This window comes from Agelaius tricolor, unplaced genomic scaffold (assembly GCF_023055355.1).
Source record: "Agelaius tricolor isolate 1412-34295 unplaced genomic scaffold, bAgeTri1.0.p SCAF_6, whole genome shotgun sequence".
NCBI lineage: Eukaryota > Metazoa > Chordata > Aves > Passeriformes > Icteridae > Agelaius > Agelaius tricolor.
The window spans coordinates 3,983,859-4,001,609 of NW_027269266.1; the positions used below are offsets into that span (position 1 = coordinate 3,983,859).

Genomic DNA, 17,751 nt, shown 5'->3' on the forward strand with positions numbered 1-17,751 from the left:
GAGGACATTTCACTTTAAACTGTTGCTCCAGCAAGGCACACACACCCCACCCCCAAATCATCCCAATAAAGCCAGATTAAGGATTGAAACTGTGCCTCCCAGGAACTTTCTGAAACTGTGTATTTTGGACATCATTTAGAAAGTGAGCAAACTTCCAAGCTATTTCTCCTTTAGCTATAAACTTATGAAGTTGCTACCCAGAGTTCATGCTCCCAGATTCTTTGCCAATACCAGCACATTAAGCACTCCATTTAAAAAAAAGGTTAACTACCCCTATATTAGGCTGTTAGATCTTCAAGGTAAGAGAGCTAAATTCAGTAAAGATTATAACTGAACTTTTTTCCTCCTAAGAAGGATTCTGAACTAACTGAAAGACTTGACTGCTGCCGTCTGTCTGTGCTATGCCTGGAAACTGAATAGCAGAAAGAAGTCAGAGCCAACAGAAAATGCTGCATTTCACACCCAGCTGTATTAATTACTGCTTTCCTCCTAACAGTGACAGAAGAGGAAACAGATAAAACCAGTGTTCCAACACTCTCCTCCGAAATTCCTCCAAGCTTTATAACAAGCTTTCCAGTAATGATGTGTTCATGATCACGAGGCACAGGGAAACTCTCCAATCTGGGATTCAGCACCTACCCCCTCGGGGAAGTGCAGGCAACTGTATCCCACCGAACCAAGGCTTCCATGGACACAGAAATCTAAACCATGAGTCATTAACACCCCGTGTCTCAGCCCATGAGCAAGCAGCAGGCAGAACCCTGTGACCAACAGCTTGGCTTGAACTTTGTCCCACAGGTTTTATTCCAGGTCTTTGACCTATGCTCATGGACAGAGGGGAAAATCAAGTTGACAATTTAGCTCCTATCTGCTCTTGCCCCAGAGATCAGGCAAGGCTTTCAGCAAGGATTGCAACACAAACACAACGTCCTGAGGCCAAGGGACCCTGCCAATTGCCAACTCCATCTGGGGGCACAGCAGGGAACACAGGGCTGTCTGCATGTGCAGGCACCACAGGCACACTTCAGCCTCAGCAGCACCAGGGAGTCTGACACCAGCAGCAGAGGCTTGATTAGCTGATTTCTCAAGGGTGCACACCTCAAAGAGGCTCAGCTCTAACATATTCTCCTTTGGAATGCTGCCACACATTTTTGCAGTTTGCTAAGCTTCTCCTTGTAGCATCCTCCATGCTGGTCAATTCAAGATATCCACTGTATTTGAGTTTTAGGAAAATAAACATCCACTGAGACCAAAAGGAGAAGTGATATGAGCTGAAGCAAGGCTGGAAGTGGGTGCAGAGCCTTGCTACAGTAACTCCAAGCACCAGGTACTTCATGGCAGAGTTGTAAGCAAAATCCTCCAAGTTTATACTGACTACTCTCCCTGAAGGAACGGCACAGAAGGGAAGGGCTGCAAGAAATGGGTTTCATGAGAGTTTAGAATATGAATCCCAGGTAACTGAAAACTCAGCTCAAGTTGTCCAGAAGTACCCAAAGTGTATTTGCATACACAATTCATTATTTATAGTATTATGTGAGAGTGGTAAAGAAAAGAGTTTTCCACTGTCAAAACAGAAAAGGAGCAGATTTTCAGACAGAAAGGCAGTTCAAAAACTAAAGCTGTCGTGTTTCTGTACATACACTAGACCACTTGCACCATAGAGAGGAACATCCCATAAACACTCTGACTAGTGCCATCACAGCACATCAGCTTCAAATGCCACTGCAATTGTCAAGGTAAAACAATTGCCAAATTGTGTTTTACTCATCCTTTTACTACTTGGACAAGAGCTTTGGTATTTATAATCTAGCCTTAAAATTCAAGTTTTACAACACTAGGCAGTTTACCAAGCAGATGAGTAACAGAGCCTGGGTGGGCTCAGGACAGCTGGCCTCCCCAAAGAGGTCATGCCCCTCTGCTGTGCACCACCACCTGCCTGCTGTCCCCATCTCACACCCTGCCCTCCTTGCAACAGACACAGGGAAAGCCCAGATTAAACTCTCATCGGCAGCCAAACTTCTCCCCAACCCCAGGAGACAAAAATGATGCAAGAAGGCAGCGAGTAAGTCAAACAACAGCTCCACAAGCAGGGCATTGTGCAAGCAGGGCTGCACAGCTGCCCACGGGCAGCACAGAGCAGCTTATCTCAACAGGAAGGGTTTCTCAACCCTTGCAACTGCCCACACAAGCCATCAGTAAACAGTTTGTCCTGCTCAAGAACAACAGCTACTGAAGAGCTGCAGCTCTGTTGGCAGTGTAGATGCAGTTTCTTTAACCCATCTTTTGCTATAAAAATGCATGGTTATGTGGTTTGCATAATCATTCAACATGCAACAGCTGCCAGCATCTCATCTACTCCTACCACAAGCACAGCACCTGACCCAAGCTAGTCTCTAGACCAGCTTTAGCTAGACTTACCTAGTCAGTCTCCTTAGGTCTGCCCAGTCTTGCCTACAGAACAAACCACTTTAGGCTTTGCCACAAAAAGCACTCAACAAATTTCATAATGAAATGTTGTCAGTCACATCAAATCAGGTAAATCTGGCTGCACACTCAACTTACTACACTGCAGAGATGAAGTTTTCATACCAAATGATACACTTGATTTAACTGGAATGTTGGGATCTTTATCTTCTTTAATTCACAATACCAAGATGCACAAAATGGAGACACTGGCATTTCCATAGTGCAGATTATCCATTCTCAGAGCACAGAGTGGGACTGAACGACTTCCTGGAGCCAATGGAGGTTGACTGGGTAGCAAAGAGGATTACAGCATCCCTCTCTGACAAAGATCCTCTCACAAGATTGCAGACTATCTCAGAACCCATCACTAGCTCATCATTCATCTCAGGCCACATCGTTAGCAACTTTCTATAGTTAATTAAGATACCCCCCCAGGTACTAATTATGGCTGTGTAGTTCCTGTTTTGCTGATCATTGCTTTGTACTTGGTGAATTAGTCTAATGGCTATAAAAATGATACATCTGGGTCAATAAAGAATTCTGTTTCTAAATCTCTGGAGACAGAAATACAATGAGTATTTTGTGTTTTACTCAGATGCAACTTAATTCTACTATTAGACTTTTAATCATGAGGAATTAAATAAACATCTATATTGAGCTGTTTTATACATTTTTATAGTGATTTCCTCGTGATGTCAGCATTACAGTAACAGGATTAGAAAAATATTTTCTGATGCTTAGAGACAAAATTCTTCCTCAATTCCTGCACTTGCTCATGATACTCATGCTTGATTTTCAACACAGAGTGGTGGCACTCCTCTCTCAACGTGCTCTCTGAGCTTTCTGGAGGACAGACTAAAGGTTGGAGTTCTGAAGGAGTGAAAGTTGCAGGACCTCAATGACACATCTTTTGGTAATGTGATAAGGAGCTTCAAACACTGCAGAACCCTTTATGACAAACCAAAGAGCAGATCAGCTTTTCAGGATAACCAAAGTTCTTCTTTAACTTCTTTGCCACTCTGTCTCATTGCTACAACTGTTCCCTGCCTTCTCCTGTTCTATTTTTTTTTTTAATTAGCATATAAGGAAATATATTTGAAGTCTAAGGCAAGGTTTTGTAGCAAGAACTACTTCTGCTGCAAAGGAGGAGTTTCACATGATGGTCTGTAACACCCAAGAGCATGAGCCTGCTGGGAGATGCTTGTTTCCCTTCCATCTGCATTGCACAATCTTCTTGAGGTTTATCAAAGGTATTCCTCTGCAGGCCAGAGGAAATCTGAGAGCAGTCATTTAGAAACAAAGCCACATGGCTTCCTTTATTTTCTTCAGATTTCAAAGCAATTGGTCACACTCACAGGAGTACTTGCAGGCCTTTGCTAGGTCAGCAGCAATGAGCCTTCTGAACACAAGCCAGGAGTCCTAATGCTATCTAGATCATATTTCCTGTAAAGAAAGCAAGAAGAGAGCAAGGGCTTTATTCCCTGATATTTAGCAGCAGGCATGTTCCATCCTACCGCAGTGCTCATCCCTCAATGCTCACTTAAACTGTGTTGCAATGTATCACATGTCCAAGCAAGCATGTAGAGAAAAATTCCATTGCATTCCTGCAACGGCTTACACTTCCAGGCAGTCCATTTTGTCTCCAATAAAGTCAGTAACTACAGCAAAGAACTGTCAAAAGAAATCTTTTAGTTATTTTAGCACACAGTCCAGTTACCTCTGCTTGTTATCCTTGCTGGCAGGAAAGCACCAGGCTGCAGCTTTCCCCCTGTTTCCCTTTTAATAAGTTACATGAATTTTAATTCCATGTGTTTACTGTCAGTTGTCAAAGATGGGAAAAGGTGTTACAAAGCTTCCAAAAAAAAAAAAAAAAAAAAAAACAAAACAACAACCTCTGTGGCATATACTTCACCAGGCCATGGAATGCATGCATACCTGGCTGCATCAAAGATGCTTTAAACAGGTCAGGGGAGCTGCATCCTGGTGTTCCTTAACTGCAAAGGAAATTCAGACATTCCTACCCCAGACAGTCAACCTGTATTTCTCAGATAAATACCATCCTCTGTATTCTCTTCAGACTTCCTGCAGAAACTGTGCATCCCTGCAGCACCTTCCCACAGCACAAGGCTTAAAATATTTCAGGTGGCAGCAGAAATTCAATGGCATTGGTAGGTGGGCGGTGAGCAACTGCTTTGTGCATCACTTGTATATTTCTTTACCATTACTATCATTTACCTTTCCTTTTCTGTCCTATTAAACTGTCTTTATGCCAATTCCATTTTATCTTTTTCCCCAACTGTGTCCCCATTCCCACTGTGGGAGATGAATGAATGGCTGTGTGGTGTTCATCTGCCCAATGGGTTAAACCCTAACAACTCCTAAAGGGAAGTTTATTAAGCTTAAAGATCAAAACATTGCAGTTTATGACACACCTAAAGGTAAAGAGCCTGAAATTTGTACTGACTTCCTCTCCAAAGGGACAAAATTCAACTTCTACTGCTGGGTAAAATCCAAGTCCTTTCTCCCTATACACACACTTCAAGCAGCTCATTGGGTGTTTGAATAAACTTGACCTTTCCTTGGATCATTGGGTATGTACAACATGAAATGAAATGTCTTTGAAAGATCCTTTCAGGAACTGCCATTGTTTCATCATTAAATCATTTTTAAATGCTATGTCATGAGAAATAACACATCTCTCTTGCTTTAATGCATTCCATGCATTCACCTTTTCTATCTTCAAAGTTTTAGTTTCCACACAAGGGATCAAACTCTCAAATTCCAGTCACTTCCTTTTTGCAGCTAAAGATTTCTGGGATGTACAACCTAAACTGCCATTCTTTCTTCAAGTGGATCCTTCCAGCTGCAGTCACAGCATCACTCTCCACCCTCTGCACAGACATGGCCTGTTAAACTTTCAAGTTCCATGAGGAAACAGGATGAACTCTTCCTTCCACAAATCTCACTTGCATTTTCAGACCAGTAAGAGAGAAAGAGAAGCCTTACCAAGATGAAAGACCTCAGTTCCACTGACATGCAGGTCTTCCCTGAAAAGGACCTTGAGGACTGGAGCCATAGCATTCACTGCTGCCAACAGTGAATTCACAACAGCCACCACCAAGCAGAGGGCCAAGGCTCTGAAAACCTCACTAAACCTTTCCTGGCATCATTTAAAAACACAAGTCTAGGAACATGACCCTGAGCATACTGTAACACCAAAAGCAGCTGAAATGGGTGAAGAACAGACCATCTTGGCAGTACTACTACGACTGACCAGAGGGCCTCAGGATCTTCCTGGAATTGCAAGAATAGTAAGAGATGTATTTCTCTTTTCCTTGGTGTAAGTTCCTGACAAAATCCTGACAGGAGAGTAATGGTAATATTCCCTCTCTTGGTAACACTATCCTATCAAATCATGTGATGCACATTCTGTAACTACTGCAAAGAAGTTTCAACCTTACTCTGCAGGAAGTTCACAGAGCTCTCCACCAACTGCAGCAAAAGCTGGAAGATAAAACTTATTTGTGCCCCCAAGGGCAGGCTACTTGTACAACACATTATAATAATACATAAATCAAGCTGCATAATAACCACTAGAAGATCTTGGCAACAGCAGACAGCTCCACTCTGCAGCAGTGTGTAACTGCTAGGTGGTCAGTCAATGTTTCAGGCTCTTTGTGTCACCACTGATGGTCCAAGGTCTGACAAACCCAATGCCAGCAATGCACATGGCAAATAAACCCTGGCACTCATGGACAGCTGCTAGCAGCACCCAGCACCATTCACCTGCTACTCCTACACAGGGGAAGCCCCCAAGGCTGCATGAAGCATCAGGCACTGCAGTACCAACCCTGCAACACCAAAATCTCTTAGCACAGAACAGGGAAGGTCTTTGGGGACACTGACAAAGAGTTGTGTTGACTCCTTCTTTCTCCAGCAGAGCAAGACATGGTCAATTGTTGTCATCTTACTGCAGGGGTTCCATACTGTTGTCTCCTTATCACAAAAGTTCCACACCTTCTTGGTGTTTCTCGTGGGCAGTTCCTCAGAGCACTGAGTCCCTCTTCACAAAGCAGCAGGCTGACTCCAGCTCCCTTCTCAACCAGCCACCCCACTCTGTTATAGCATCTTCTTCTCATTGGTCACAGCTGTGGCCTGTTAAAGCCAGGCCTGTTCCTAATCTTTGATAATTGGTCCAGCTGCAGTCCTTAGGGGTAAGATTACTTTGTACATTATCTTTATTTTCTTATATTTTATCCCCCTACAGTCAACTCCATCACATCTCTCTCCACAACTGGTAAACACTGAGAGTTTTGATTAATGTTCATATTGCTGAGCCTTGACTATTTCTCATGTGCTACCCCAGTGGATCTATACATAACCACACCAACATAAAACCCAGCATGTGCCTGAACTGTTCTTTCCTCTACACAGCTCTGTCCACACCACCAGGTTCTGATGGCTTTTTGTTGTTACTGTTGTCTCTTCTCCATTTCATCTCTAGATCTTCTCTGAATTAACTGCACAGGCACCTTCCATGTCACTTCTGCTGATCAGGGAAGCTCCTCCCCTCTATTTATCAGGGTTGAGGAAAGCCACAATCTGTTAAATGCCATCTTCACAGCCTTGCACTTCACCCAGCTGCAGTTAGTCATCAACCCCTCCCCACCAAGGCTGGCTGCAAGCCTCCTGCATCTCCACACTTACCATCCACCCAAGAGTAGCTGCTGAATGCAGAGGACAATCTGTCAGCAGTAAGGGAGGTTTAAAGCAATAATATACCAAAATCTCTGCCTGATACACATGGGTAAAACAGCAGGGCAAAAATAGGACTCCAGGGTAAGAATAACACCATGTAGAATACCAAAAGAATCATTAAAGCCCCCAATCTTGGGAAATGTTAAGGGAATTGAAGCCAAAGATCTGTCAGATATGACATGACATGGCTGATTTTGCCACAGGGCAGAGAAGATAGAATGGGTAACCCTTATTTGCTGTATCTTACTATCAAATTCTTGCCTGCCATGACAGCCAGCTGGCTTTCTTACCTTCCCAACCAGCACATATCCATCTGGTGGCTCAAGAGATGCTTCAAATTAAGAGGTTTTGGATAAGAGTCATACTTGCCTATTGTCAGTTTTTGTATTATGTAGTACTAAAAGATCACAATACAGAATTCTGACCTTTGCAGGGAAGAAGAAAAACACAGAACAAATCAAAAAATCCTCACCTCTGCCATCTCATTCCCACCCTCCCTCAACTCCCCTGAAAGTATCCCAGGAGGATAAATGAGGATGACACCTGCACCTTGACAATAAATTATTTTTCCATTTTTTCACAAGTCAAGCATCTTCCAGCCAGTCCTGCTCCAGCACCTGAGGAAGCCCTTGCAAACACAAGCTGGATATTTCACTTCCCAGTGCTCCTCTAGTACAACAACACACCTTAGACAAGCAGCTGAGTATTGAACCACAGCTGAAGACAACCTAAAGTCAGCTCAGGCTTCAGGAGACACAGCAGAACATTCTATTTGTCTGTCTGCACATCAACCCATCAGCTCTGCAAGTTTCACATTAGCTCCTCCTCTGTCCTATCACCACACTTGGGGATAAAAGTGATAAAAATGTGCAGCTGTAGAAGGACAAGCAGAAAAAAGGCTGAGGTGCCCTAAGACTCCTATACACTCCGTATAAGTAACAAGATTTTGAAACATTCACACAACTTATTCTTCCTACCTTCACTGCTCAGAAAAACTTGCATTACCTTCCAGCTGAACCATTTTTATACTTAAGTTTAGCAACTTCAAAAGGTTTATGAAGAGTTTTAATGTTTTTTCTTAAAATATGAAGGTGGAAACAGCACAACCAACACCTTCCTTTCGAATTTATTCACCAGGGTCAAACCATAAAAAAGAAGCAAACACCATTTCCAAGAAAGCAATGAAGAACAAGGTACTTGAGCACACTAAGAAACATAGTGCTTGTTTATATGCACATTTCAAAGCAGAAACTTCCAAGTCTAATTAAAAAATGCTAATTTTGAAACAGATTTCAGAAGACCAAAAATTTGTTATTGATGGAATAACAAGCCTTGAAGCAAAATACACTTTACTGCATTAATGTCAAGTGCTTGATTGTTTTGACAGCTTGTAGGGCAGATTTAATGGAGTTTTCCTACATATTATGCATCCCAGCTCTTTTACATACAGCAAGAGTACCTTTAAAGGAGGTCATACATATTGAATGAAGTTTTGGCAATACAATCTGACAAGTTGTTGAAGCTAGACAGATGTATCCCACTAACTCTGGAGACAACGTTGTCAAGAGACACTTTCATATCCTAATTTTGTATTACACTTGCACATGTTTACATCCACACACTGAGGACCACTTATATATTCCATCTTTTTCCAAATTAAAATTAATTTAACTCCATACCCCACAGAACACAAATAACTAGGTTTGGCACACACAATGTTCTGGTTCCTGTAATCTAAAATACCCAACAACACTGACAACCATCCCAGAAATACTGACTCCTCAATCTTTGAGATTTTAGTGTCATATTTAAAAACAGTGTCAAAAGAAAAATTCACTGTTTAAAATATAATCAGGGAATTATGATTTCTGCAGCTGATACCCATTTAACATAGACCACAACTTTTCTGTACTAATCCTCCAAGTGTCACACAGGATCTTTCATTCCTTAAAAGCCCTTCAGAAACCATGCACTTAGTCTTATGCCTCATAACCTTTGGCCATTACCCACAAACTCCTGATGATTCCACCCAAATCAAACTGCTGTACATTTCCTCCTTTTGTTCTAGCCTCAAGTTCTCTAATTCACATAAGAAGTCCCATAAGAAATTCTAGCAGACTTCAATTTTACAGGAGCCCCCAAGGCTCAAGCCAGTCTTTTGCTTGTCTTAACTTCATCTTGTGGAATATTGTGCCTCATAATCCAAAATCTTAATTTTCAGAACCTGTGGAAACCCAGGGCACAGGGAATATTTCTCTGTCTGCTCTGGGGTGCCTTGATCCCCAGGAGAGCACTGACTTTGACCCTCATTCATGGAGAAAGTTTCCTACACTTCAAGATAGACCAGGATCCACAAAAGTGTGAAATAGATTATAGAGAGTAGTGTAGGTGTGTCACTTTGGTGAGAAATTGAGGTTTTGGGATTTTTAGTATGTTGTGGATGGAAGCAAGATGAAGGGCACAGGGTGTTGTCCTGAATTTCTTCTTCATGTTTCTTCCTTCTTCTTCTTCTTGGGTTTGGGTGGCATTTTGTAATTGGGTAGAAAAGTCTGCACTGGGGGCACTTTGGGATCAGTTATTGGGTTAAACAGGAAAATAATCCAGGTGTCAGTTCTTAGTTGGATAGTTCAGCCTTAAAAGACCTTGGAACAAGAGATTGTTAGCAATTTTGTGCCTTCTAATGAAAAGCTCACAGTAATCAGACTGTTTTACTGATAAAAAATAATAAACACTTGAGTCCGAACATGAACTCCTGTCTCAAGTGCCTTCAATCCAGACCCAGAGAAACCAAGGACTCCGACCACCACAAGAACCTGTGTAATCTGTTTGACCAATGCTTCATTCACCACTGTCTCATCCAGCACCCTTAATTTCTTAAAATGTACATGCCCAGCATCAATGTGTATGGTAAACTGAGGAAAAACCAGAGCATTTCAACAATGCAGTAGCTGTGATTCACCCCTAGGATCCAAGTGTTGATAAACACAACTGAAGGAGGAGTCAGCCAGGTTGAGGGGTCAACGAGTATTTGCAAGAAACAGATACTTTGAAAGGTATCCTACCAAAGACAGAAGACCAAGCTGAAAAGCAACACAGTTTAGATTTGTTTCCACTGGTTTTCCACCTAGGAAGGAAATCAGTGACTCTGAATGTCTTTCATTTTGTGGGACAGGTTGTAGCCTTTCATTTGTTGGACACGTTGTAGCCAAGTGGGAAGTCAGCCTCATCTCCCAAGACAGGACAGGACAAGAGAAAACAGTTGTGCCAGGAGGTTTAGATTAGATGATAGGAAAACTTTCTTCACATAAAGTGTTGTCAAGCATTGGAACAGGCTGTCCAGGGAACCAGGTGAGCCACCAGCCCTGGAGGCATTTAAAAGTTGTGTGGATATGGTTTAGTGGTGGACCTGGCAGTGCTGGGTTAAGGGGTGGATTCCATGTTCTTAGAGGTCTTTTCCTGAAGCTTTGGCTTTAATTCATTGCAACATCTTTACTAGCACGTGTTTCCAGAAAATTCCAGATTGTACCACTCCAGGCTCTGAATTTAAAGACTTCTGGAACAAGGTTTAGGTTTACCCCAGGTCAAACATTTTTTTCCACAATTCTGCATGAATTGATTAGATTTGACTACAGAAGGTTATTTAAACAAGAACCTTCAAGAACTTGATTTCCCCATGGCTCCCTAGCACACATCTCAGCACCTGCACAAGGCCATCTTTTTCCTTTAAGAGAATGAGTCCAGTTCAGAAGTTCCACTGCTGAAAGCTGACCAAAAGGCATCCATGCCTGTCTCAGGTGGTGGAGGAAAACACTTAGAGATGTGGTTCCATAACAAGCCTGACTGAAGGGAAATCTGCACAGCCACAAAGAGCCTACACCACCCTCCCCCAAAATCCTGTGCTCCTGACCCCATTCCCCCTGTCAGGGCTGCACTCACTGAGCTGACCAGTTGAAGGATACAAAAACTTTCCTTTCTGGTTGCTTTACTATTTAAATAAATCAATCCCTTGGACAGCCTTCCTTCACACTCCTGGGTGGGAGTAGCAAGGTCCAACTTCCAGCCACAGTTTAGGATTAACTTGGGCCAAAAGGTGCCCCACCCTACAGAGTTCATTTGCATCTGCCTTCATTATGTGGCAATTAAAAAACAAAGTGGCTTGGATGTTTCTTGAGAAAAGCCCCACCTGAAAGCCTGTTTTGGCACCTTGTTCAAAAATTGCCTCAGTTTCCTTCCTGGTGACAAGTTCAATACAAGCAACTTTACCCCACAAAATACCCAATTCAGCATCCACCGTACTTTGTACTTCTCCAAAAGGAAATGCAACCTATAATGGTCCATGTTAATATGCTTTTAGTAAACTTAATAATCTGAAATCTTATTAAAAGGTCTGCTAGGCAACATAAAACATGGATTTTGTCCACACTGCCCTTTTCCCCCATCCCACACACCCTCATTTAGAGGACAGCAGCCCTCAATGGACAGGAACCACAGTGCAATGCCAATGTCCTGACCAGGACTGGAAGAGAGAATTTTTAAGGAACAACCATTCCCCAAACTCCAGAAGCAGATTTTGCTTGCTCACATTATCAAATTCACAACAAATCTGCCATTCACTTCAAATACAAACCTTGGAAAACAAAAAAGGAACCTCTCAAATCCTTAAGGAGACCAATTCATGACTGGCAAGGGCCACTTCGTGTTTTTACACACCACGCTTCATGTCTGCAGCTTCTGATTTAGGAGAATTTGAGATGACACCAGCCAATTGACTCATGCAGCATTCGCAGAGCCTGAGTGCATTATGAACATCCCACAGAGAAGCTGTTTCGATTTTGGATGGAATACACAATTAAGTTGAGCAGTTTTTAAAGCACGCCCTTGGATGTCACCTTCAGGAGAGCTACAGGAAATTAATCATAATGGCATTTATCACTTTTTAGCCTGCTCTTCTAATCCCGGCTGCGTGGTCACGCCGAGTTTCCGCAGCAGCCTGTACCGCAGAGGTGGCTGCCTGAGCCAGAGCCTACACTCCAGGCACTGTAGTAGATCTAAATGAAGAGCTCCAACTTTATATAGCTTATAAATTACAAGATCTACATTTCATTTGGCTTTTCCTGTCGATGTCAACTTCAAGTTGTGTAATCAAACACCAAAACGCCCCCATCCATACAAACAAAATGTGCAAGTGTTACCAATGACAGATCAGAGCAGGCAATTTAAGAGTTAATCCTCGAGCAGTGTCCTCAAATAACCCTACGGTGGCTTGATATTACAGCTGAACACGCTGCCTCGAGTGCTTCCAGCTACTGCTATCAAATGCTTTGTAGCAACTTTCCCTGCTGCAGCCACTATCGCAGGCACTAACACCGAAATGCAATTAAAGCTGGCATTTCCAGCCTCAGCCCGTCCCCTGGGAGCTGCAACCTTTCCTCCTCCAGCACTGCCGCACCCTGGCAGAGCCAAGTGCGGCCCTGGCGAGGGAAGGGCTGTGGCAGTCATCCTGGCACTTTGCAGGGGACAGCAAAATGTAACCTTACAGATCAGCTGGCTCCCGAAGCGCTCAATTTTCCTGGTCAATCTCAGGCTTCCCCATGTTGCGGCCGCAGCCGGTTGTGTAAACCAAATTACAGCACACGACAGCGGTAATTTCTCCATTCCTCCTCTGTTGACATTTACACGGGCAATTTATCGCCTGCTAAAATTACCACTTCCCCATCCAATCCCAGAGGGATCCCTGCTCGGGGCGGAACGCTGCTGTGAGAGCAGATGCCATCTTTCAGGCACCAACAGCAAAGCCCCAGCTCCATTTTACACTGCTAACCTCCTAATATTCACACAACTCCTCTTTTCAAACTACCTTTTGCCATAACAATTATTTTTACTATTTACAGGTCCGTATTGATGTTACTGCTTTTTCTGCCTTCTTGCTTTTCAAGCAAAGTGGAGGGGGCAGAGGCATTTTTTTTAGCTGAATGGAAGCCTTTCCATACAAATCTAATCCTGACAGATCATTTTGTTCCATCACAATTTTTTTTTCTGATACCTGCATGCCGCAGTCAGACCATGACTACTTCTGCCTGCAGCATGGTCTGCTCTACACCTACACACACAAAAGAAGTTGATTTATTTATCCAGGGAAGAAAATAGGTAAGTTCCCTATTATTAACTGGATTTTCCCCTCAGAGCCATAAACTGCCCAGGACAGCATTTTCAGATGACCAGTCCAAACTTGTAAAATTCAGAAAGAGAATTCCTGCTTCTGCAGGTACATCTGTAAAACCAGCAGCACAACTTATCCAAACAGCACAAAAGAAATCAGGCTGAGATAAAGACCTACAACTGAAGCAGCTGATCCAAACAATACCTTAAATCCATCCATTCAATATAATAGAGACAATCCCAGTAATAAGGTACTTTACAAGATGATCTAAGAAACTTCTTCTTTCCTACAGGCATTTGTGGTCTGAATTTGCACATCTGTTCTATAAACAGAAAGAGAATGAAACTGAACACAAAGCATTTTTGGCAACTCCACCCTGCTTTTTAGAGAGGCTGTTACTCTAAAAAGATTCAGAAAATCTTAGTCCTGCTTGATTTATTTCCAAGTAAATCCATTATTTCCAATTATATTTGGGATATTAAGTTATGACCAAAACACAAATATGAAGATTCTTTTTAGTGAAGGCAGTAACTTTAAAAAATTTTATGCTTCATCATGCACAAGACAGATTTCTTCCAGAATCAAATCTCAAATAGCTGATCCACTCTGCTCACTTCCCAACTAACAGTAATGGAAGTCAAGCTCCTCTTCTGTGAAACTCAGACCCTGGGATGAAATCCATCTGATTTCTACTCAGAACCTTGCTGAGACAAGCACAATTACATAATGGAATTTAACTTTCTTAGACCAATTTAAGCCTGAGCAAAACCCAACAGAGACATTCTTGCGTGATTTTGTCTCACATCATGCCAGGACCTGCATGCTGTATCCACAGATAATCAGTCTTCCTCACCAAAAACACCTCCTGAAGCTCCTGGCAAATACTCTGTCTGCATCTCAGAAAGTATGACTGCCTGGGAATTCACGAGGCTTCCACTGTGATCTCTCCCATCAGCAAAGAATAAAAGTTTCACATATGAAAGGCTTGATGGCGGTGTTGAAAGATAGAGGGAGTGTATTCAAACAAGCAGACTCCTGAATTTTCTATTCTGAGAACTATTATACCAGAATACCACTCCCAACCTCTAGTTTACCTGACAACAGCACCGGGATAAGATTAAAATTTAATGTAATAAAATAAACAAGGCCTTAGCAGGAATCCGGTACAATTTTCAGCCCCTGTTTCACAAATCCCCAGGGAGGGCATGCCTACCCTTCACTGCACACACTTGTAACCTGAGAGACCCACGGGGTTGTAGAACCAACAGCCGTAGGGAAAAGCTCCCTGCTTTACAAACAGCATCATCAAAACCTGGTTATTTCAGCACCTAACTGAGAGAGACATGGGGAAAAGAGCTCCTCGTTTTATGACAGCCTCATCTCAAACACTGTAGTTACAGGGGGAACACCCAACATCCCAGAGCAGGTCACCTAGGCATTTAGGGCCAACCTATGAAACTGCAAGCATTTTATAACTCACCAAAGTTAACCTCCCTAATTCCAGGGTTAAGGTTAATGTTAATGCAAAACAATGCCGTTCCTGAATTACAAAAGGAAATGTAGAAAGCATTTCCTTCCAGTCCTTCAGATTCTGGAATTATTCCCCACTTTAATGAGCATTACCTCTATACAATGCAGCATTTCCTCCAAAAGAAACGTACTTCCTTTTCTACCACCCAAACACTTTTCCTAAAATGAGATTATATCCTTTCTTACCCAAGGTTCAAGTGATATTCTTGCCATCATAATACAAAGCAAAACTTAATCAAAAGTTTCCCTGAAGCCAAACTCAGTCCCCATCCTACTACACTTTAGGAGGCATATTTGGGGAAGTAGAGGACAATCTAAATCTCACAGGTTAACCTTCCTGCTTTTCTAACAGCTTTACAAGATGGAAGTAGGACCTCAATGGCCCATTTCTACTGCTTGAACTTTTACCTAAGTATTTGCCAAGAAACTTAATGAAAACGAAAGGAAATTCCAGTAAAACAGATTTTTTTCCCCTGCCTCTTAATTCTATGTTCATACAACTTGTAGCTCTTCTAACAAAATTGGTCTTGTCCTATCAAGCCAAATTCCACACTAGTTCAAGAAAACTTTAGTTAAAGAAGCTCAGCAGTTGGTCTTTACAGTTTGGTAACATTTTGGCCATGGGTACTATTGCTCACATCCCCAACCAAACTAACAACATTATATCACTTCTCTATTTCTCCTCAACTGGTCCTACACCCTACTATCTGATTTTCTGACTGCTGCTTGTCAGTGTCAACAGATGAAGGACCAAAGCTCAACAGTACACTCAGTCCCCACCACAGACTTCCTAAGAACAGAATTTCAAGCATTTCCCCTTCCCACTTACACTGCCCATTGCTTTGCTCCCACCAGTGCTCATAGAAAACATAACAACAAGACAATGAACAGACTGCAACAAGTGATGTCATACAACTGTGCAAACTGATCAATCTACTACTCACTGTTCTGTTTAAGGGCTGGACAAATTCATCAAACAAATTCAAACACCAAGCTGGCTGCAGCTATGCACAAAATGCAAGCAAAAGCTCTCCTTATTTAGCCCGTTTTTATATTTAAAAAAGCTTTTTTAAAGGGTTCTTTATGCTGTGTGCCATGGAAGAAAAATTACTGATATAGTCACTGCTTTCAATGTAAAAACCCCATTTATATCAGAGTAGTATCTCTCTGTAGAATTTTTTTTTCCCCCAACCACACATTATCTTCCACATTGATCTATGCTTTTAAGTTTGATCGATTAGCACCGGCTGTACTACAGCTTGTTCCCCTCTGCTTCAAGAGCCCGACTGCTGAAACATCCGAAACCGTTCTCCATCAGATGCAGGAGAGAGGATCGCACTTTTTTATACGGAACAAAACCCTCCATCAGCTGCAACAGACTCGTGCTGGACGCTTCCAGGCAGTTGGTCCCAGCGGATGAGCCCGCTCTGGATTGTCCCAGCAGCGCCGTGCCGGGCACAGCCCGGAGCCGAGGCGGCCCCTCGGGAACAGCGGCTGCGCTGCTGCTGCCGCCTCACCAACACCTCCATGGGGGCAGAACCGGGCCAGGCACGGGCAACGCACCCGTCTGGCCTCCCTAGCGGGCTCTAAACCACAGAACCACCGAGGCTGCAAAAGTGCTCTGAGGTGCTCGACCAGGGACCCAACATCACCGTGTCAAGCGCGGCGCTGAGTGCCATGTCCAGGCTTTGCTTACACAGCTGCAGGGACGGTGACTCCACCACCCACCCCCCTGGGCTGCCCGTTCCAGTGTCCGATCACTCTTTCTGAGAATAAATCCTTCCTGGTGTCCAACCCAAACTTCCCCCGGCGCAGCTGAAGACCATGTCCTCATGTGCTATCGCTGGTTGCCTGGGAGCAGAGCCCGACTCGCACCTGGCGGCATCTCCTGTCAGGGACTTGTGCAGAGCGACGAGGCCTCCCCTGAGCCTCCTTTTCCCCGGGCCGAGCTCCTCACAGAACACGCGCTCCAGACCCTTCCCCAGCTCCGCTGCCCTTCTCCGGGCTCGCTCCCTACGGAGCGCTGCATGGAGCTGGAGCCCAGCACAGCCAAGCCGGCGGGGAGGGACCCTCCACAGCTCCCCCGATCCCGCTTTTCCGGGCTGCGTTCGGGGAGTGCGGGGGGCGAAACTTCCTATTAAGGGCACGGCGGCCGCGGGCCCGCAGCTCTGCGGCGCCGCCATGGCGGGGCCTCCCTCGCTCCCTCCCTCGGGCCGCGGCTGCGCGCTCGGGGCGGCGGGAAGCGCCGCTGCCTCCGCTGCACCTGCCGCCGCCGCCACCGCGGGGGAGGGCGATGCGGCGGCACCCGGGGCACCCCGCCCGCACCCCCGCCGCGAAACCCGCGCCGCGCTCACCCACGCTCCGGTAGCCCAGGATCGCGATCTTGCGGGACTTGGACGGCGGCATCTTCTCCCCCGCCCGGCCCCGAACCACATCAAGGGCGGCGGCGGCGGCGGCTGCGGCGAAGGGCGGCGGCGGGCGGCTGTGGGGGCGCGGGGCGCGGCGCCAGCGACATGCGGGGGGCGCGGGGGGAGCGGCGGCGGCCGGAGCGCGCTCGGGACGCGCGGCGCTGGCAGCGGCGGGGCCGCACCACGTGACCGCCGCCGCCGCGCGCCGGCCCCGCGTACGCACCTGCGCGTCACAGGAAAAAACTCCCTGCGTCACCCCCGCTCGGCGCGCGCGCCCCCCCCCTGCCGCCCGCCGATTGGTCGGCGGGGCGGCGGCGGCGGGCGGGGATTGGCCGGGGAGCGGCAACGGCCGCGTTCGAAGGGGAGGGGGCGGGGCCGGGCGGGCAAGGGCGAGCGGGGACGAGGTGGGGGGGGGAGAAAGGGGGGGCA

At 45.0% G+C, this 17,751-nt stretch overlaps 1 protein-coding gene across 2 annotated transcripts in view; it reads right to left on the reverse strand.

The window, feature by feature from the left end:
- RHEB (Ras homolog, mTORC1 binding) overlaps nt 1-17,534 on the reverse strand; it is a 39,668-nt gene extending 22,134 nt beyond the window's left edge. Inside the window, exon 1 of one of the 2 annotated variants that reach the window (XM_071428543.1) lies at nt 17,269-17,534. In XM_071428543.1, coding sequence (XP_071284644.1) covers nt 17,269-17,320 — 52 coding nt within the window. In that variant the 5' untranslated portion in view covers nt 17,321-17,534. Of the gene's footprint in view, nt 1-16,789; nt 16,815-17,268 lie in introns of those variants that run through there. The other variant, XM_071428544.1, reaches the window with a different exon arrangement.
- Nucleotides 17,535-17,751: the final 217 nt, after the last annotated feature.